The 21,462-nt window shown below is 45.5% G+C and overlaps 1 protein-coding gene across 1 annotated transcript; it reads right to left on the bottom strand.

Moving 5' to 3' along the window:
- Positions 1–14,990: 14,990 nt before the first annotated feature.
- On the bottom strand, positions 14,991–18,715 carry LOC127332449 (serine/threonine-protein kinase RIPK). The gene is made up of 4 exons (XM_051358745.2): positions 17,849–18,715; positions 16,644–16,780; positions 15,748–15,871; positions 14,991–15,644 (listed from the first exon to the last, which is right to left on the bottom strand). Exons 1-4 carry the CDS (start codon positions 18,420–18,422, stop codon positions 15,127–15,129), a joined length of 1,353 nt encoding a protein of 450 aa, XP_051214705.1. The 5' UTR covers positions 18,423–18,715; the 3' UTR covers positions 14,991–15,126.
- Positions 18,716–21,462: the final 2,747 nt, after the last annotated feature.

The raw sequence follows: 21,462 nt of genomic DNA, 5'->3' as shown, positions 1-21,462 counted from the left end.
GAAGTGTAATGGCAAGGTGGTGCACGTTGGGGAAGGCCAGAGAGAGAGGTGGCATGTCCAGGTCATGCCATGCCTCGGCATGGTTGGCTTGGGTCAATTTGATGATGATTTCTTGTACCACTCCTTGTCTTTTCTGCTTGGCAATGCTTGGTGAGGTCAGAGAGGTACTGGAGGTGACCTAGGGTTGAGGAGGGAGGCTAAGAACTGCTGGACAATACAATGCATAGAGTTGGCAGATTGTTGCTCACAACCTGTTTGATGCAATGGCCGCAAGAACTTTATTTTCGAATTTTTGATTGAAATTTGGTGGGTTGCATTCATATATTATTTGAAGTAGAATGGTGGTGGTGGTGGTCAATTTGGTGAAGGTTTGCAAGATTTCAAATATGAGGTGATCTTCTCTTTGATTCAATGTCTCCACTTGGCATCTCTATTCTGATCAACCTAGGCAGAGTCAACACTGGTGGTCAACATCAAAGTGGTTCACCTTGACCTGGTCTTGGATGAGGTGATGAGAGTTGGGCAAGTTTAGTTTAGGAAACTTCCAAACCAGGGGTGCAAAGTGGTTAACCTTTTATAAATGGGCAAAGTGACCATTATCACATGTATGTTGAATTTGAATTCTTCTTTGATTTGAATTGGGTTTCTTTGATGAAAAAGGGTTTGTTTTTGATATATAAGTGTTTTACAAGCAATGGCACAAGCAATGGTGGCCTTGGTTAAAGATTGGAAAAGTGGGCCAAAGTGTATGTGAGTAAAAATGGAATTTTCTCACTATTTCCTTTCTCTCTATTTGATTTGGTTTTTCTTGACTCCAAAGTGATTCTTATTAGTTTAGAAATATTTCCAAACTATTGAAACCATTCCAAAAGGTCTAGTTCAAAGATTTGCAAAAATGGCCATAAACACATACGAGGTGATATGTCAATTTTCCTTATTTTCCTCTTTTGTTTATCTTGCATTACTTGGGCATGGGTTAGGGTCCATTTAGGGTTAGATTAGGTTTAGAGATGGTTTCACACCATTTAGTCAAGGTATAAATGCATAGGTCAAGGTTTGGGTAAATTGGCTATGTGTCACATATGCCTCTATGCATAAGTTGCATTTTCTTTTTGATTTGACTTGGCTTGGCCCAATTGATGTTGTTGAGTGTTGAAATGGTATAGAGGAGTGATCCAACCATTCACAACAGGTCTTAGGGTTAAGATTCTCAAATTCACAAATTTGCTATTTGCTCTCATATGCCTCTATGGCATTTTTATTTTCTTTTTAAAATCTTTGGTTTCAACTTGGATTTGGTTTGATAAGTACTAGGTAAGGTTTATGAAGGTTTTCCAATCCTCTAACAAAGTGGAAAGGCCTAGGGTAAAGTTTTCCAAAAATAGCCATAGGCGCCTTTTTCTTATTTAATTTCTTTTTATTTTGTTTTAACTTGGATGGTGAAAAGAGAAGTGAGGTTTAGGGTTAAGATCATTTCAAAATACCTCAACAAACAATCATGGCAATAGCACAAGAATTAAGCATGAGTACTATGTATCAACTTATTTTAAGAAAAGTTTTTGTTGGTTCCAAAATTTGGAAAAAGGGAAATTCATTTTCTTTGTTTTGAAATTTTTGGGATGTTACATTTGTACAGTTCCGCTTTCTTCTATATATGAAACCAGCAGCTCTCCTGCTGAGATTCAAAAAAAAAAAAGATCGGCTGGAAGCCACATCGATCTATTTCACTTTGTATTACTTCAACCACCTTGGAACCTTGATGACGATCATCATTTTACCTTGCTAGGTTCACCGCATCATAGTCTTCTTCATATTTTTCTCGTATGTTCCAATGAATGAATGAGTGAACAAAATGAATGAATACGGACATCTCCAACAGCATGCTGCAAACGGACAGTTTGTGTCCGCTGTTGTCCACGCGGACTGGAGGTGAGGCCAAACGGAGACTCATAAACGGACCACACCTCGCGGACCGGTCCGTTTTGGCACACTCCTATCCCAAATTTGGGATGACTTTGTTGTCGAACGAACAACCCCCATGTCCATGTCGCGTGGACGCTTTTTCTGCCTCGGGCCCTCTAGATAGGCACACAACCTGCAAGGACAATTCTACCACCTCACACCCATGTTGCCCCTCCGCCGTCACATATCCACCATCGCCTACAACGGCTGATTCGGCCACCAGTTTCAGTCGCATATCATAGAAGTATCCGTCTGGGCCTCTCACCGCCGTGGTCGGATGGCCTTGGCGACGCAGTGGAGGCCTACGTTCTGGTCGCCACCCGCTTGGTTTGTGCCGCCCGCAACCTGTTCGACTGATTACCACGCAGACCGACAAGGTAATTCACAGGCCTCGCAGTCCACTTTCCGTGTGTACATATGAAAAACATTGCTCATAGTGTGTTGTTTTCTATTGCAGACTATGGAAGATAGTTTGGATGTGTTTTTCTACGACCATTTCATCGACACATCGTCGGATGAGTGTGATGATCATAGCGAGATCCTAGCGGCCGTGGCTCTTCTCGCCCATGATCACGAAGACAACCAAGTACAAATGTACTGACGTGCCGCAGTGAACGACCGCAAACGAGAGGCTGGCCATGATCAACTATGGCGGCAGTACTTTCATCGAATTGATCCCTTGTTCAAGGCACCTCATTTCCGGCGACGCTTTCGGATGTCAAGGAATCTTTTCTTGAAGATTATGTAGTGAGGGCTTATGATGACTACTTCCACTTAAAGAAGGACGCCACATGTAAGCTTGGCTCCACTTCTTACTAGAAATTCACTACATTTGTGAGGATGCTTGCGTATGGAGTTGGCAGTGACCTAGTAGATGAGTACATTCACATGAGCGAGTCCAATTTCCTTGAGTCAATGTACATTTTATGTGAAGAAGTTGTTTAGGTGTTTGCAGATGAATATTTGAGGAAACCAAATGTTGTTGACAATGCCTGGCTTTTGTCAATCAACCAGTCAACTTGATTTTCTAGTATGTTTGGAAGCATAGATTGTATGCACTGTGAATGGAAAAAATTTCTATTTGCATGGCAAGGGCAATGCCACGGTACATCAGAAGGGTGCACTGTCATACTTGAGGCGGTTGCATCTCAAGATCTCTAGGTTTGACATGACAGGCGCTCACAATGACATTGGTGTGCTACAGCGATCTGTGGTGTTCTCTCGACTTGCGAAGGGTAATGCCCCAACGGTCAACCATCAGATTAATGGCGAACACTATGACAAAGGATACTATCTATCAGATAGTATCTATCCTCGTTGGTCCACATTTGTGAGGACAATCTGCAATCCTAAAGACGAGAAAGAGAGTGGGTTTGCTAAAAAGCAAGAGGATGCTAGGAAGGATGTGCAGAAGACACTTGGTGTTCTACAATCTCGTTGGGCTATTCTTAGGCACTTTGGCAGGACATGGAGCAAAGAGACAATGTGGGAGATCATGTCGGATCCTTGAGGAGGAGCGTGTATGACCAAGGCTAGGAATTCAAGATGATTTCGTTGAGCCCGAGCCCGATCGTCGGCAGACTTGGTAGATTTTCTTCATGTGCACCATGAATTGCGAGGCCATGCAACTCATAGCCGCCTCCAAAATGATTTGGTCTAACGTATGTAGAATTATATTGGAAACCAGTAGTCTTCTACTTTCATTTCTATTTTAGTTCTAATAATTGTAATGAACTATACCATATGACTTTGTATTTGTTTTATGAACTAGGATGTTATTATTATGCCATTCCATTTCCATGACTTGTTTATTTCACAATATTATTCTTGTCCAATAAAAGCCTACGAAAATAACCTAGAATTATCTAGCCGCGGACCAAGCTAGGACGCCGCTGGACATGAGCCTCCAACCGATCCGCATAACACCGCAAACGAATCAAAACAGACCAATTCGATACTAAACTGCAGGCTGCCGATGAAGAAGTGGTTTTACCCACAAACGAAGATCCCCAGTCGTTGGTAACTCGTGTCCTGTGTTTCAACTGTTCTCTGGACGATTTATTTTGTCGACAGGTTGTGTCACGAGAGCATATCATAGACGGTACGGTCCACGCGTGTCGTCGCCTCTTGATGCAGCGCTCTTGCTGTCCTTCCTCGTTCTCTTTTACAGGCAGGGGAAACAATAATAGCGGGCGTGCATAAAAGTCTAGCATACGTAGCCTGCATGTGTCTATTCTGTAGCCAGCGTCAGAGAACAGAGGCCGATCGTACCACGCGTACGGCATTTTATCACGATCCTGTAAAAATCATCCAAAACATTAAGTTTGTGTCCTATGAAGCTTGACTGATATCACTATAACGGGAACTTCAAAATTCAGAGATGCAATATAACCGTTTGTTGAAATACATTTTTTGAAATGGGGATGTACCCTGGCTTCTGCATCGTGATGATGCACACGACCATGGTTTGTTGAAATACATAGCGTAACCTTTTTCGTAAGTTTAAATTTTTGGTTGGGTTGGCAAATACATCGGTTTAATACATACAATCGAGTTGTCTCTTTTACGTGCGCGCGTTATTAGTATAGCATGCAGCCCGGGTGCTCCCGACAGTCACCACGTACACCTCTCTCCACATTGTCTTCTTCCTCGTTGACATGCTCGGAGCTTGCCCCTGATGGCCTGACCGCCAGCTCCCACCACCCACAACTGGTGTCTCTACCGCCCCGCCCCACCTTGCCCTAGTCTTCACCTCCGTCGGTCCACCGCCCTCGACCGACCTTCCCTCAAACCCCACATCCCCTTTCTCCGGCGCCGGTGAGACCCGCACCCCTAACCTCAAGTTCGGTCGCCGGCGACACACCTCTATCCCTATGTTTGGTCACCGGCGAGATCGTACCTGCATCCCTAACTTTCAAATTTCTTCCTTACCTCCGTCGGGGACGCCGCCATCGCCAGCAACGCAACCCTGCACCTCCGCCCTAACATCTTTGCCGGTCGCGGGGAAGAGAGGAAGAAGACGATCCCCACCCGCACCCTCACCCGCTCGCTAACAGTCTCGACCCACGAGAGCACGCACGCCTAGGAGAGGCACGCAGTGTGACCGAACGATGTATAGGATTTGCCGGCGGCCACAGTTGTTTCCCCGCTGTAGAAAGAATTACAGGACGGGCAGGCGCGACGGTCAAAACTGAAAATCGTCGGGACAGACGAATGAAGCAGAATCAATCTAGTACGCATGCACGTACACTTGTACGAGCCCGCCCCGCGGCTACGGCAACGGCCCCGTTAGGATCTGGCCCGGCCTAGCTGCGACTAGACTGTAGCAGTACTAGATACTAGCGGCAGTCTGCATCGACCATTTCGCCACCCACGATGCACGGGACAACGTGGGAACAGTTATACGCGCGCTCCACATATGTACGCGGTACGAGTAGGCAGCAGCTTGTCGTCTTCTCCATCACGACGACAGGTTTGTGCAGGCATGTATGCGTGGCCGGCATCTGCATTCTGTCTCTGCACTCCGACACACACAGCTACGTGCCACCTGTTTCAGCCACTCACATGAGCCCGCCCGATCTACCTCCTCTTTGTGTACGGTTTTTCATTTGCGTGGAGACAAACCTAGTCTTTTTTTTTTGGTCAGCATTTTCTCCAAGGCCATAATATTGACAAGGCAGGCTAAGTGATGCTACTACTAATATAAGGTTTTAAACTGAAACCTATTATGAATCCAAGGTATAAGATTGATGCACTAGCCTAATTTTTCAAAAGTCCGAACTAAAGAAGGAGGCTATCTAGTATATTTATATTTAACATGTTTTCTTAGGTCTGGGCTATTTTAGTCTTTAGCGTGAGTTTCATTTATTTTTAAGCTGCAGGATCTTTTTTCATTTATTTTTAATACTGCGCGACGGTCTTGAACTTGAAACTCATGACTCTGATACCAGATAAGACTGATGCACTTACTAAATTTTCCAAAAGTTCGAACCAAAAAGGAGGTTATGCATTATATTTATATTCCCACAAGGAAGTAATAATTCTAGCGTGTAGGGCAAGTGGGCAACATGGTTTTTTAATCTGCCTAATGACTTTTTAAATGGAGAATGCTTGAATACAGGCCATTGTGTCTTTTAAACGTATTCTCCAAGATCAATACGGTACCAAAGTTTAAGTTAATAAATTGAGTAAAACCACTAGGGTGTAATTAGGTAATCTCAAACTGCTTTCCTCAAGTGTAGATATATTCGAAGCATTCTACATGGTACTATTACTTTGCAAGGTACCCCCTCACGATAATTTGTTTAGGACTAAAATTCTATGAAAATTTTCTCCATATAGCCGTTGAATGATAGGATCATGCCCCAATGTGGAGCAGTCATATAGTAACCTTGTAGTGTAAATTTCGTAACCAAATAGCATGGAGTTAGATGTCATGGAAAATTACTTCGCAACAATCTCAAAGAAAATACCTCCTCTCCCATGGGATTCAAATAGATATAGCATCCCAATTTTATAGAATTCCTATTTCTGCAATTTTCTATCCTATGAATCATAGGAGCCATAATAAGAGACAGGGACATCTTTGGCTTAAAAAAATGTTATTTTGTTTTTACACTCCTGGTGGCTCCCATATTCCCCTCGGGTGGTGAAACTTGTGTGGGGTTGTATTGTCTGCATGTTTGGCACGGCGGTGTCTTGAGAATCATCCTCTATGAAGTCTTAGTCCACCAGGTAAAAAAAAACTCTTAGTCCAACCCCATTTTCACGTATCACGCTTTCTATGAGGGGATGATGTCGTCTGGCTCATGAACTTTCAATGGCCTATCAATAGACCCTCATGGCGTTATTTTTACCATTGTTGATGATTATTAAAAGTTCTGCGGTCCTTTTCGCAAAAAAGACCCTCATGGCGTCCAATGGGTTTCATCTACTTGGGTGGTGACGTGTATTGATTTTTGACTTCAGTTGCCTGATTTCTATACAAGATCAAGTATGCCCTTTGTTCGATAGTTTGCATATGAGTTTGGTATTCTTGGTGCGGCCTCAGCTGCTCATTTCCCTTTAACTGCAGCACGCATGCTCACATCATACAATATTGGATGGTGTACTTGGCCTTGTTTTGGTTGAGTAAAACCCGTTGATGGCATTGGCGGCGCGACTTGCGGCGTGACTTGCAGCGCTGTCATCGTTAACCATCGAGGTTCGAGTCTATTGTTTTCGGTTGAGTGAATCCTTCGACAGTGTCGAAGACACTTGTGCACATGTTGTAGTCCAAAATTTGTTCTTCTTGGCCGTGGAGTTTTTTTTTTGTATATTTGTGTTATCTAGTGCACATGGTGTGAAGGTGTCTAGTGGAGTCAGAGACACTCCTCCGTGTACCACTAGAGAGTAGAGACCTGTTATGGTGGTGGATATCATGTTCGCCGGATCGGTACTATTTCATCATATGTGCACTTGTTGTTTCATTTTTATTTTTTTGGTTGTTTTCGTGCATCAGTTTTATTTTATCTTCTTTTAATAGTTCTTCGTTACGGATGTCTCAACGCGAGGAAATGCCATGGAATGTGAACTTTGCGTCCATGACTTAACTCCTAGAAATAGAAACTGAGGTCTAAAATGATGAATCCACGTGACTAAATGAATACTACAATTTAGGTGGAGAGGCTTTCCTCCCCTGTGACTATTAAGAAAATATCATATAGTTGACAAAACCATTTTTAATCTACTTCTCTCGAAATGATTGTCAAGGATCATAAGACTAATGGCTCCTTTGATCATAGAATAGGTAAATTGTAGGAATGCGAAACATATAGGACTGAAATGCCATGCCTAGTTGAATCCTACGGAAGGATAAATTATATTTAATTGTGGTGAAGAATCTTTTTCATAAGGTCTAAGGTAATGGTTTTCTCCTATGAAATGTACACTACAAGATTCTTATGAAATTATTTTCTATAGGATATGATCCTATGAATCAAACAGCCTCCAAGAAAGAAAGAAATCATAGGATGTCAATCCTATACAAATGTATTAGAATTCTACGAATCAAAGAAGCTACAAAAAGTTTTTTCCATGGAGGACAACACAGCCAATGAGTTCATCGACTTGATAAAACATGTTGCATCTTAATTATCTTCCGCATGTAAGCTTGGCCGTTACGTACTTACACTTCTATACGTTGGTGTTATACTAACATGGACCAGTTATATTTGGAATATGTTACACTATTTTGAAGTGAGAAATGACACAGTAATGGATTGATATAACTTCTGATGTCACATTATTAAGAAGATATCACATACTTGACAGCCATTTTCAATCTACTTTTCTCGAACATGATTGTCAAGGATCATAATACTAAGGGCTCCTTTAATTCATAGAATAGGTAAAGTGTGGGAATAGGAATCTTATAGGACTGGAATGTATGTCTAATTGAATCCTACCCTACAAGAGGAGGAATTATCTTTGATTGTGGTGAAGAAATTTTTCATAAGGTCTAAGGTAATGGTTTTTCCTATGAAATAAACACTACAAGATTCCTATGAAATTATTTTCTATGGATATGATATATCCTATGAATTAAACGGCTTTCAAGAAAAAAAAGTTCCATAGGATCTCAATTATGTACAAATCTATTGAAATCCTATGAATCAAAGAATCTATAAAGAAATATTTTGGATGACAACACATCTAATGAGTTCATCGGCTTGATAAAACATATCGCATCTTAATTATCGTCCACACGAAAGCTTTGTCGTTATGTACTTACACTTCTATATGTCGGTGTTATATTAACATGAACCAGTTGTATTTAGAATATGTTACGCTATTTGGAAGTGATAAATGACACCGTAATATATAGAGTGATATAACTTCTGGCATCACAAACAAATTTTACAGCCTAGAAACTCGGGCATAGTAAATTGGACTCTGACCAGGTTTAATTTAATTTTTTTCGATAAAGGATGCTTTATTACTTTAATAAGCAATTACATCCAGCCTCTGCATAACCAGGATGTACACAGCCGTTTTGTTGTCTCAAGTCCAAAAGGATAAATAATAAAAACTAGGCGAGATACATATCGGAGCAATGAATCATATAACGCCTAAAGCGTAGGTGGGGCATCTATACATAGACTATGCTGCCACCCATGTAGGGAAAAAGTATCCCTCGACGTAGCCTCCAACCGTGTACAGACCTCCGTACATAGCTGTCGGTTCTCCACTCGCTGTAGAGGTAACCATGAACGGAGAATACCTGTACATCTGTAGATGACCTGCAACAAAGAACAATTTTTGTCATTAAAGATCTTGTCATTTCTACATAGCCAAAGCGCCCAAATAACTGCTAGCGCCCCCACCCTAAGAAGCATCTTAAACCTTGAATCTATACCATGAAGCCAATTGCCAAAGACATTGGCGACACTAGTCGGAGGATACAAGGTAGACGCTACTTGGATGACAGACCATATAGATCTCGCGAAATGGCACTGGAAGAATAAGTGTTTGATTGTTTCGTCCTGATGACAAAAAACACACCGTGTACTTCCATGTCAATTCCGCTTAACAAGATTGTCTTTGGTGAGAATAACCCCACGACGAAGATACCATCCAAAAAATTTAATTTTTAATGGTATCTTCATCTTCCAAATCTTCTTATTGTTGTCAACTGGTAAGTCAGAAAGAAGGATCGCATTGTAGAAAGATTTTACGGAAAAGGTACCATCTACATGAAGGTTCCATCTAAATTAAATGCAGTTCGGGTGATAAATGAATATCTCCGAGCCGTTGAATTAGGGTATTCCATGCCACAAGTCTTTGTCCAAGTAAAACCCGTCTGAACGTCACATTCGGAGGTGAGGTAGCCATTACAGTAGCAATGGTATCACCTTGGCGACGAGCAATCCTATACAGAGCAGGATACTGTTCACTTAAGGGTGCATTGTCTAGCCAAGCATCTTTCCAGAACCGTATATGTGCTCCATTCCTGATTGAGAAAGTACCATGGCGAAAGAATACATTTTTTGTCGCCATAAGACCAGCCCAGAAGTGAGAATCCCCAGGTTTCCAAACCACTTGGGATAATGTCTTCGAACCGATATACTTTCTCCGAAGAATAGTTTGTCAAGTCCCATCCTCAGTAAGTAGCTTAAACAGTCATTTACCTAGAAGAGCTGAATTCTTGACCTCCAGGTCATGAACTCCAAGCCCTCCTTGATCTTTGGGACTACAAACTATACTCCACTTAACCAGTCGATATTTCTTTTTCTCGCTGTCCCCTTGCCAAAAGAATCTGGATCGATAGTAATCGAGTTTATGCAGAATTCCTTTCGGTAGGATGAAGAATGATAACATATACAGTACCATATTTGTGAGTACCGAATTAATGAGTACCAATCTTCCTCCCAGGGACAACAATTTACCTTTCCAACTACTAAGCCGTTTTTGTAATCTTTCTTCCACTAATTTCCATTCCGCGATTGTAAGTCTCCGATAATGAATCGGAATATCCAAATAACGAATAGGAAATTGGCCTTGCCCGCAACCAAACAACTCTGTATACAGAGCCGTATCGTTTTGGGCATCACCGAAACAGAACAATTCGATTTTATGGAAATTGATTTTCAATCCTGACAACTGCTCAAAAGCCGCCAAAATTAATTTCAGATTTTGAGCTTTTTCAAGATCATGATCCATAAACAGAATTGTATCGTCGGCATATTGAAATATAGACAGACCACCATCAACCAGATGTGGAATCACTCCTTCAATCTGGCCATCAGCCTTGGCCCGCTCTATGAGTATAGCCAGCATATCCGCTACAATGTTAAACAACATCGGTGATAACGGATCCCCTTGGCGTGACCCTTTTCGTGTTTGGAAATAGTGGCCGGTGTCATCATTAACCCGGATTGCAACACTACCTCCAAACACAAAATCATTTATTAGAGCGCGCCACTCTGGAGAAAAACCTTTCATCCTGAGTGTCTGCTGTAGGAAAGACCACTTAACTTTATCATACGCCTTTTCAAAATCTAGTTTTAGAATAACCCCATGTAATTTCTTAGAATGCATCTCATGTACCGTCTCATGCAAGACCGCCACTCCATCAAGGATGTTCCTTCCTTGCATAAAGGCTGTCTGCGATGGCTGGACAACATGATCCGCAACCGTATTAAGTCTAATGGTGGCCACTTTCGTGAAAATCTTGAAACTTATATTTAAGAGGCAAATAGGTCTATATTGTTGAATCCTTTCTGCCTCATTAACTTTCGGTAACAAGATTACTTCACCAAAATTTAGACGAAATAATTCTAGTTGTCCAATATGTAGGTCACTGAACAAATCTAGAAGGTCTGATTTAATCGTATCCCAGAAAGTTTGATAAAACTCCGCTGGAAAACCATCAGGACCCGGTGCTTTGTTGCATTCCATTTGGAAAATTGCCTTCTGAACCTCTTCCTCAGTATAAGGTGCGGTTAGTAGACCATTTTCTTCCATAGAAACTTGGGGTATATCGTCCGTTCAGTCCTCATTAAGAGAGAAGGTGCTTTCCTCCGGAGGACCAAACAGACCTTTATAATAATTAGTAATGTAAGATTTGAGTTGCTCATGGCCTTCAATCAACCCTTCATCTTGAATAAGAGAATGAATACGTTTTTTTCCGATGTCTCCCATTGGCTAAGCCATGAAAATATCGCGTATTTGAATCTCCTTCCAATATGAATTGAGCTTTGGAACGTTGATACCATTTGAGTTCCTCCTCGCGAAGAATACTCGCCATCTGCGCATTTGATTGATTTTTATGTTCAATCTCTTGCGTAGACAACGGTCTAACCTCCGCAACAGCCTCAAGCTCATCAATTACAATTGATAAGCGAGCCGTCTCTTTTTTAAGGATACCGGCCGTATGGGCAGCCCAACCAGAGAGATGTTTGCGCATTGTCCACATCTTATTATTCCATCTCGAAATTGGAGTGCTGCCCCCGACCGGTCTCTCCCAAACCTTCTTAACCATATCATGAAATTCCTCTCGATGTAGCCAGCCAAGTTCAAATTTGAACGGCCGTTTACAAACAGGACGGGGATTCCCAGTAGTTAGGAGGATGGGAGCATGGTCAGACAGTTTTTCAATACGTTCTAGTGCACAGACTGACACCATAGGGTATTTATTTTCCCATTCGGTATCCATCAACACGCGATCTAGTTTCTCGTATGTGGGTTCAGGCAAGCTGTTGGCCCAAGTAGACTGTCGACCGGATATAAACACCTCTCTTAAATCAAGGCTATCAATGACAGCATTGAACAAGAAATGCCAATGTCCATCAAAACGGCCTTTACTTTTCTCGTGAGAAAATCTCAACAAATTAAAATCACCTCCGATTAAAATCGGATAAGGATTATCTTTTGTTAGATTTACCAACTCACGTAAAAAGTCAGCCTTAAAAGCATCCTGGGCGGCACCATACACAGCAACCAGACTCCACGTGAAACCGTCTGCTTTATTCTGAATGTCGAGCTTAATGTGATACTCTCCATCAGAACTAGCTAAGACAGTCATGGTGTCTATACGGACGCCAAGTAAAATGCCACCGGACCTACCACGAGGCGGGCGAGAAAACCACTGAAAGTTAATCCCGCCTGACAGTCGGTCGATAAAACTTTGTGTGAAATTTCGCCTACCCGTCTCCGATATAGCAATGAAATCTAAATCATAATCTCTACAACCATCGGCAATGTGGGAATGTTTAGCCAAGTCACCAAGACCTCTGCTATTCCGAAACATGCCATTCATCGAGAAACTATTTTAGATTTAGTATTCTTGCTATATCTACGAGATTTCTTTCCAGCCGACGATCGAGAACCACGTTCAGAAGCTTATAGATCAGAACTAAGCTCCACGTGTTCTAAATCGACTTCTGAAATATTACCAATAATAGCCGAGAGAAGCTGACCATCTAGGATGTCATCCTCTTCCTCATCGTCTACTACTGTTGTTTCATGCCCAGTGGAAACATTCGGAACAACCGTTAGACGGTCAAGCTCCATCTGTCTCAACACATTGGCCGAAACTGAAATCTCATCAGACCTACTACCCAAATTAACTCCTATGCTACTCAAATTTGAAGAAATACGAGTATCTGAAAACGAATTAAACGACTTGGATGGTTGCTTATTACCTGCCGTGTCGAGGTTCTTCTCAGCCTTACGCTGCATGGCTCTCTGCATGGCGTCCTCATCCGTTGGCCCCGCCCCATCCACCGCAAGAGCGTACCTCCCACTCCGCCTCACCGTCGGTTGAACAACGGGAGGAGGGACCGTGGGTGGCGGCTGCTGCAGGGCGGATACCGGCGATGGAGAAGTCGAGGGCGGTGGAGACCAAGCCGGTGAGGGAGAAGAGGTCGTCGCTACAGGGGTAGAAGGTGATGTAGCCCCTGTATCACAGCAGCCCCAGGCGAGTCCCCCTTCGCGGGGGAAGAGGGTGTCGAAGAAGAAGCGCCCTTCGTCCCATCAGCCTGCCCCTCCGCCCATGGAGGCGGTATCACAGGCTCAACGGGTCCGTCCGCGGGACACGACGAGACCCTCAAGGTCCGCTGCCCCGCATCCAGATGGCGCGGTAGCGTAGCGTCCTCCGCCGCACCGTGCAGCTGCGTATCGACCTCCGAAGTCGGCTGTTGCGACGAAGGTGGTGACATGGCCGGCTGCATAGCCGGCCGGTGCATCGGCCCCAATGCCGGCAGGCCCGTGGTCGATTCTTTGCGACGCTGGGGTCACCGCGGCCGACTGCTGCATGTTGTCGATAGGGACGCAGCGAGGCGCCTTCTGCACAGCCATCACGGCCCGACCGAACCAGGCCCATCGACTTTGTGGCCCACTAGAGGAGGCCTCCAGTGCTGCATCCGCCGGTTTGAATCGCGGCTCGAGACCCGCCACGATCAACAGCCGCACCGCCGGCTCCTCAGCCGTCACCGAAGGCGAAGCTGCCGGCGTCGCCTCCACCACCACGCAAGGGCGAGCGGCGGCGGTGAAGATGACTCTGGAACGATACGGGACCTAGTCGATCTCCCGTGATCGTATGCTGTTGTCGATAGGGACGCAGCGAGGCGCCTTCTGCACAGCCATCACGGCCCGACCGAACCAGGCCCATCGACTTTGCGGCCCACTAGAGGAGGCCTCCAGTGCCGCATCCGCCGGTTTGAATCGCGGCTCGAGACCCGCCGCGATCAACGGCCGCACCGCCGGCTCCTCGGCCGTCACCGAAGGCGAAGCTGCCGGCGTCGCCTCCACCACCACGCGACTCAGCGTCGGAGACGCCCCAAGCACCACGGAGGTAGCAGACCCCAACGAAAGATCCACCGGCGCGATCGCCGCCGGCCGACGTGTCGTGGCTGCAGCGAGGAAGTCCCCAAAGACAGGTGCCGGCGTGACTCGACGACGCCAATTCTTCGATCCGATCGAAATGCGGGCGATGGGACGGATACGTTGCCTCCGCCTCGCAATCTGGATGTGCAGGGCCGGCGGGATTGGGGAGACCTGCCTGGAGTGTTGCGGAATTGTACTGCGATTGCCCCGGCTTGCCGCTGCCGGCCGGCGACGTAGGCTTCCGAGAGCGATCCTGCGCACACCTCGGAGGAGCTGGGATCGGCAGGCGGGATCTAGCCCCACCTGAGCGCCGGGTACCGGGCGAATCTGGCACTGCCGGCTCGGCGCCGTCCGGTTGCTTCGGCTCCGTAGGCACGCGCGCGAGCGAGCGTCTGCGTGATACGTGCTTAATCTCCCCGGTTTAATTTAACTGCAAAAGAACAAGTGGCTACCTGTATCAGTTGTGTGGCTTTTGTCCCACACTGTCTAAAAAGCATCCTGCCGTGCATACTGCGCCTCTCTATTATCAGCAATAAATCAAAACAAGACCAGTGCAACTGTGCAATCACACCATAGACTGTACGTGCACCCTTTTTTTTTTGGATCTCGCCGTAAGAAAAAAAAAAAAGTTTACAGTAAAAAGAGGTGAAGCCAATAGCAACTGAAAGAAACAAGGAATTAGCGACAGGGATGCAATCCTGAACCCCCCGATCAAAGGCAGTGTACTGCCGGCCAGCACAATCAACATTTACATCCACGTACGTTCCACACAAATAGACTGAGCTAGTACTAACTAAACTATACTTTACCTTCTCCAGGCATGTTCCACTCCCAGAACTCCTCAGTCTGGTTGCCCCGTCTCCTAACAGTCTTCTTCGGAGACCTGGCTTTATGCCTGTAACCACCATTACCGCTCTCCCTCTCGCCATTCCTTCTTCTCGTCGCTCTCTCCTTCCTAGCGTCATCCTGCGAAGCTACATACACCACCGCCTCGCTGGGCACGTCGTCCGTGAGGCTGAGGAGGGGCTCCAGCTCTTCCACGACCTTGGACATGTCCGGCCTGCTCTTCGGGCTGCCGCTGAGGCACTGGTACGCCACCATGGCCGCCCTGTGAGCTGCCGCGGCGGAGTACTTGCCCTCCAGCGCCGGGTCCATGATCCGTCCGAGCTTCTGCGGGTCTTTGAGCCACGACCGCATGTGCTCGACCAGGTGGTGCTCCCTGGTAGGCCTCGTCTTGTCCACGGCTCGTCTCCCAGACAGGATCTCGAGGAGGACGACTCCGAAACTGTAGACATCGCTCTTCGATGTGAGGTGACCTAGAGATGATGATATTGTGTGGGAGCTGTTAGGAAACTGGAATTACAGAAACATTTCATAGTGTAAACAAGTGTCGGGGGCAAAGCATTTTTATGTCTGTACCAGTTAGAATGTACTCTGGCGCGGCGTAGCCATGAGTGCCCATGACTCTCGTCGAGACATGGGTGGCGTCGCCCTCCGGCCCATCCTTCGCGAGCCCAAAGTCCGAGAGCTTTGCCTTGTAGTCCTGCACATCGATGAGACGAAAGTTCAGTCATTTTCAGCTAAAAGAAGTTCAGTCATTGTCCTATTTTTCAAAGGGGAAATTCAGTCATTTTACTGTTCACGCATGGGCCTAATTAAGCCGAATCCATCAAAATTGTTAGTTAGCTACACAAAGGCCCAACACTATCTGCATGAATTTGGTTGGACTGAAGCACAATCGTTAACATTTGGGGAGGGACGCAATTTTCTTTGGTTGGTGAGTCCTATTTTTGCTTTCACTTTGAAAGAAGAAGAGGTTACTTGAGCTGGAGACTAATTCAAATATTGGAGCATGTGTTTACATGTGGTGGTCAGCCTATAAGTATAACGAGAAATCCAAGTTTTGACTAATATAGTAAGTGCTAGTAGTAGCCGGCAAGACCAAGCTTCTACCTTTTCTTCACGTATTCTCCTTGTTTCAAGGGTCGCATGCGGCAAAGTAGAAGGAAACACGCTAGTAACAAAGGTACTACCTACTTTGTCAAGGGAAATCTATTCACCAGGTCAATCACCTACCACACACGTACCAACTTTAAAGTTTTCAAATTTTTGACGAGTTCATCATTTGCGTGAAGTCAACCCAGAAATAATGGGTTGGGAATTATCATACGGGAAGAACCAGCAGCACTAACTTAGAATATATATACACGATCAGAAATTTATATAATGAATTGTGTTGATATATAACTGTTTTCTTCAAAACTGTGAATCCGTGAATAAAGAACAGTAGCTGTTCTAAGTAGAATACAACTTACGGGGTCGAGCAAGATATTGGATGTCTTGAAGTCGCGGTAGATGACGGGCTTATCGGCGTCGTGAAGGAAGGCGAGGCCCTTGGCGGCGCCCACAGCGATGTTCAGCCGGGTTGACCACGACAGACCGGGAGAAAACTCTGCCAAATCAACAAACAAACAAACAAATTAGTCTGCAATCTAAGTTTGGAGTACAAACATCTGGACAACAACGATGGATGGTGTGAAAAAGGGAAATATGCACCGCTCACATGTACATATATGCAAAAGCTAGTCAAAATTAAGTGGAGACGTTATCACGTCGTGATCCAAGTCAACGCGCCCGGTTTCTTTTCAAATTGAGGCGCCTAATCATCTGCGGAGCAAGTTACTGAATTTTAAAACTGAGAAACGCGCCGCGCGAGCTGGATCAGAATTCAGAAGACAGTTGGAAGAAGCTACCTCTCCAGGACAGACAGAGATGTAGTAAAAGCCTAGTTCCAACAACTGTGGCTACCAGTTCTCACCCGCCCACAGGAAATGCATGCTCGCACGTCCGTTCTAGAACAAGTTTATAGTATGGGCCAATGGAGTCAACAAGGCAACGTAGGACTGGTCAACCACCTCATATATATGTATATCTGTTGTTTTTTCCCCCTTGTCCTTTTCTTATCTCTACTGCTAATTAGTCAATACAGTAAATTGATTGTTGAAAGCAGCAAGCTAGCTAGCTACAAGGAGAATACATATGTAAGTATACATCTCCATCAAGCTCGACAAATATGTCAAAAACTAGGGGTAGGCGGTAGTGGTAGTGCAATACAACTAACTGAAGTCTAGTCAGAGGACGGCAAGCTAGCTCTAGCTGTGATGAACCGATGACTAAGCAAGTGGTCGATGCTGACATGGCGACATGGCATGTACGGCCATCGGCAACTAATCAAACACATACACCCGTGTATGCAGCTAGCTCAGCTGTACGTTTGCTTTCTTTAATGGCGGCATGCTGCACACGTTGGTCACTTGGTCGACCGAGCAAAGCATGCACACTAATTAATCTTCTACCTAATGGAGGAACTAGTCGAGGTCGATATATGTCGGTCATACATAATCCTGGGGCTTCATTAATTCAAGTTAGCTCAACTGTAGCTAGCATGCAGGAGTTAATATGTCGCAGCAAATTAAAAGGAATCACAGTTGAATGAAGTATGGCGATCGAGGGGGCTTACTTCTGAAGAGATGGTTCTCTAGGCTGCCCTTGGGCATGTACTCGTAGACGAGCAGCCTGTTCTCGTCCTCGCAGCAGTAGCCGATGAGCTTCACCAGGTTGGCATGCCGGAACTGCCCCAGGAAGATCACCTCCGCCAGCCACTCCTTGTGGCCCTGGGTGCCCTCGGGGTCCCAGAGCTTGACGGCGATGGACTGCGCCTTGAGCCCCGGCTTGGCCTTCTCCTCCAGGGAGCCCTTGTACACGGGGCCGAACCCGCCCTCGCCCAGGAAGTTGTCGTCCAGGAACCCCTGCGTCGCCGCCTTCAGCTCTCCCACCGTGAACACGTGAAGGTTGGAACCAACCAGCGACACCGACAGATCCTGGTCCGACGCCGCGCTCATCACGTCCGTGAACGACAGACGCTGCCCCAGCGCCGCCACCGCGTCGGCGGCGACGTCCTTGATCCTCCTCGAGCTCGACCCAGGACCGACCTTCCCGCTCCCCGTCTTCTTCCCGCCGGAGCCGACGCAGCACCCGAACAGGGAGCTCCACGCCGACCGCTTCTGCTGCTTCTTCGATGATCTCGACATCATACCATGCAACTCTGATCTCCTACGATCGGCTGGCCGAGCTAACAGCCTAACACTGATCGATCTGCCTGCGACCAAGTATCTGTCTGAACTCGCTTCTTGGATGGACAAATAGGCAAGAAATCTCTGTCAGTTGTGACTTGTGAGCTCGGAAATGTTGGTTGGATCGGATTGGGTCCAGGGAGCCGCACGAGGAGTATATATTTGTAGTAGGGATCACAAACTGGAAGAAGAAGAGGAGGCCGTGTGTGGCCGTGTGGAGAGACGACCGTGCCTTTCACCTACCTACCGCCCGTGCCGAATACATGGACGCCTTCTTCTTCTTCTACTACTACTACTACTCCGACTCAAAGGCCGCGTTGAGGCTTTCGACTTTGGTCGATCAGATGACATGTCACTTCGCTGACCGTTGACTCGCAGAAGCCACGGATTGGTGAGATCATCCATCGCCGTTTTCTTCTTCTTCTCCTCCTTTTATTTTCTTTTTCACCATGCCAACTAGTTTGTATTGTGGGAAAAAGTATTGCATTATTGTTGCTAGTTCGGTGCTAAATGACTTGGTTATTCCTACTAGCAATTGTATTGAAAAAAATGGCACGTAACTGTTTTACACATGTGGCTACGATCTAGTTGGGTACGATCTAAAGAGTTTACACCCATCCTCTCCATAGTTAATTAGATGCACGACAAGTGCCAAAAATTCAATGAAACAAATATTCTTGCATGATCGTGCATGTTTTAGCCATCAATCTGGTGCTTTAAAATTCGTGCCGCGGCATTTCATCAAGTTTCATTAAGTTTTTGTGAGCTGCAGTCTGTTTTGGCCTAATGAAACTCAATGAAACATAACTGAGCCGTACACATGACCTCCTGTGCACACGAAAATAAAATCATTTTTTGAAGTATAAGTACATTTCCCTCTTTTCTCCATCATCTTGGGCTTTTGGGTGAACGGAGTCTGTGCATACAATTCTACATGGTATCACAGCTAAAAAAAAATCTTGAGTTCAATACCATTTATCGCATTTTATAAGTGCGATACCCGTTTGGTGCATGCAGATATTTGGTTCTTGTCAATTTTCTAACAATATTGTTATCGGAAGGAAGTTCCCACAGATTAACCTCCCACATGAAATTGAATTAGTTATAAAAGAGGCGATTGCATGTAAGTCACCAACTTCAGACGTGTGTTCATGAACTAGGCAAAATGCAACACACGTGGTCAAGAATCGCGTCGATAGACTAAGATAGGTGATCATTCATTGACTTGGCCATCAAGGGTTTTGGTGAGGAAAAACCATATGTTCATCTCTATAGAGGTGAGGATCCCTAGCCATAAGCGCTCTTCACATGAGCCAGTGCTCAGCTTTTTTTGGATCTTGGGATGAAACCGTGACTAGTGGTGGTGCCACATGGCCTCGGCGTGGTCAAAATCATGTTGCTAGCGTACACCATCGGGGGGGGGGGAGCGGTGGCAGAACTCGGTGATAAGATTCTATGGGACCAAAATGGGCGTATGAGGTGGAGAGATCAAATCAAGGGGTCGCTAGGAAGCCGCAAATATGATGTAAGCATGGCAGACAATCGCAAACCGAGACATCGATGAGGCAAAATGAACAAGAGCAGGTGGTATCCAGTGCTTGTGTGGCATTCGCAGGGCACTTGATAAGTTTGGATACCATTTATATAAAAAATTAAGGCGATGATCCATCTTGAACTCAGGCGTCCCCCCTTTGGATTCAGGGGTAGGAGAAGAAGATGGAGAGGATAGTATAAGACACTCCACAACAACTCCCACACCCGAAAGGTTTAGGGACACAAGCACTTCGGGCAAGGTGGCTCTACTCGGGGAGGTGGCCAATTCCATCCACCATAGTGTTGCCAGTATGACGTATCTATGGACGGTGGTCATGATACGTAGGAGAACTAATTGCATGGGAGCAACCGGTGCGGGTGAAGTAGACGCTTCCAAGCGTCTTCCTCCTTGGAGGCGTTGTGTGTGTGTGTGGGGGGGGGGGGGGTGATGGCGTGTAACTCACACGTTCGTTGGGAACCCCAAGAGGAAGGTATGATGCGCACAGCAGCAAGATTTCCCTCAGAAAGAAACCAAGGTTTATCGAACCAGGAGGAGCCAAGAAGCACGTTGAAGGTTGATGGCGGCGGGATGTAGTGCGGCGCAACACCAGGGATTCCGGCGCCAACGTGGAACCTGCACAACACAACCAAAGTACTTTGCCCCAACGAAACAGTGAGGTTGTCAATCTCACCGGCTTGCTGTAACAAAGGATTAACCGTATTGTGTGGAAGATGATTGTGGTGACCCGGCATACCACTGCATGGTGTAGTATGCAAGTCTGATACAACACCAATGAAACACCGTTCCACTAGTATTATATCGCTCAGAGTGGTACAACAGAAACATATGCGGGTCCAAGGCATGTCTATAGAATTACAACATTGACTCTATTACATAAGATCAACACAGCCTCCTACTTTACAATGAGGTAAAACTGCAGATAACTCCAGAAGAACGACTCGTAGTCTAATCCTATCACGAACTCTATTTGTAGAGTGTTTAACTAGCTATAGAGGCTAAGAATAGATTCTAGCTAAATAGGAGCTAGGTTTAGGAAGCTAGTTCCCTTCTATGGCTAAACTAGGTTTTCTCCTTGATGGATGTGGTATCTGACTCCTCTGACAGGGTCCTGTATCTTGAAGTAGTTGTTGACTCCTCGGTCTTCGAGTTGTACGGTAGATCCTCCTTCGATGCCTCCATATCTAAGCAGGGGATTTAAGAGTGGGATGAGTACGAGCGTACTCAACAAGTTCATTATAGGAAAGAGGTGTTTAATGCACTAGCTATGACATTAGACCAGAAAGTCTAATACCAATGCAGGTTTTCATAACCATTTCTTCAAAAGGTTGCTTTTATTCAGAAGAACTATGTCCGTCAGCCTTCACCGGTTTACTAGAACTTCATGGAGCTCCTTTCCGGCCGCGTTCGCAGTTCCATATCCCGGAACAGGGAGTGACAGGTCACGGT

Source organism: Lolium perenne, chromosome 4, assembly GCF_019359855.2.
Source record: "Lolium perenne isolate Kyuss_39 chromosome 4, Kyuss_2.0, whole genome shotgun sequence".
In the NCBI taxonomy this organism is placed as follows: Eukaryota; Viridiplantae; Streptophyta; class Magnoliopsida; order Poales; family Poaceae; genus Lolium; species Lolium perenne.
Note: the sequence above shows the minus strand (reverse complement) of the source record. Positions and strands in the feature narration are given on the sequence as shown.

Bases quoted from the DNA above. Each gene is read 5' to 3' on its own strand.
- LOC127332449 (XM_051358745.2), bottom strand. From the start codon at position 18,422: ATGATGTCGAGATCATCGAAGAAGCAGCAGAAGCGGTCGGCGTGGAGC. The intron at 15,872-16,643 runs GTAAGTTGTATT...ATCGATGTGCAG, and splicing joins CCAATATCTTGCTCGACCCC to GACTACAAGGCAAAGCTCTC. The intron at 15,645-15,747 runs GTACAGACATAA...CATCATCTCTAG, and splicing joins GCCAGAGTACATTCTAACTG to GTCACCTCACATCGAAGAGC.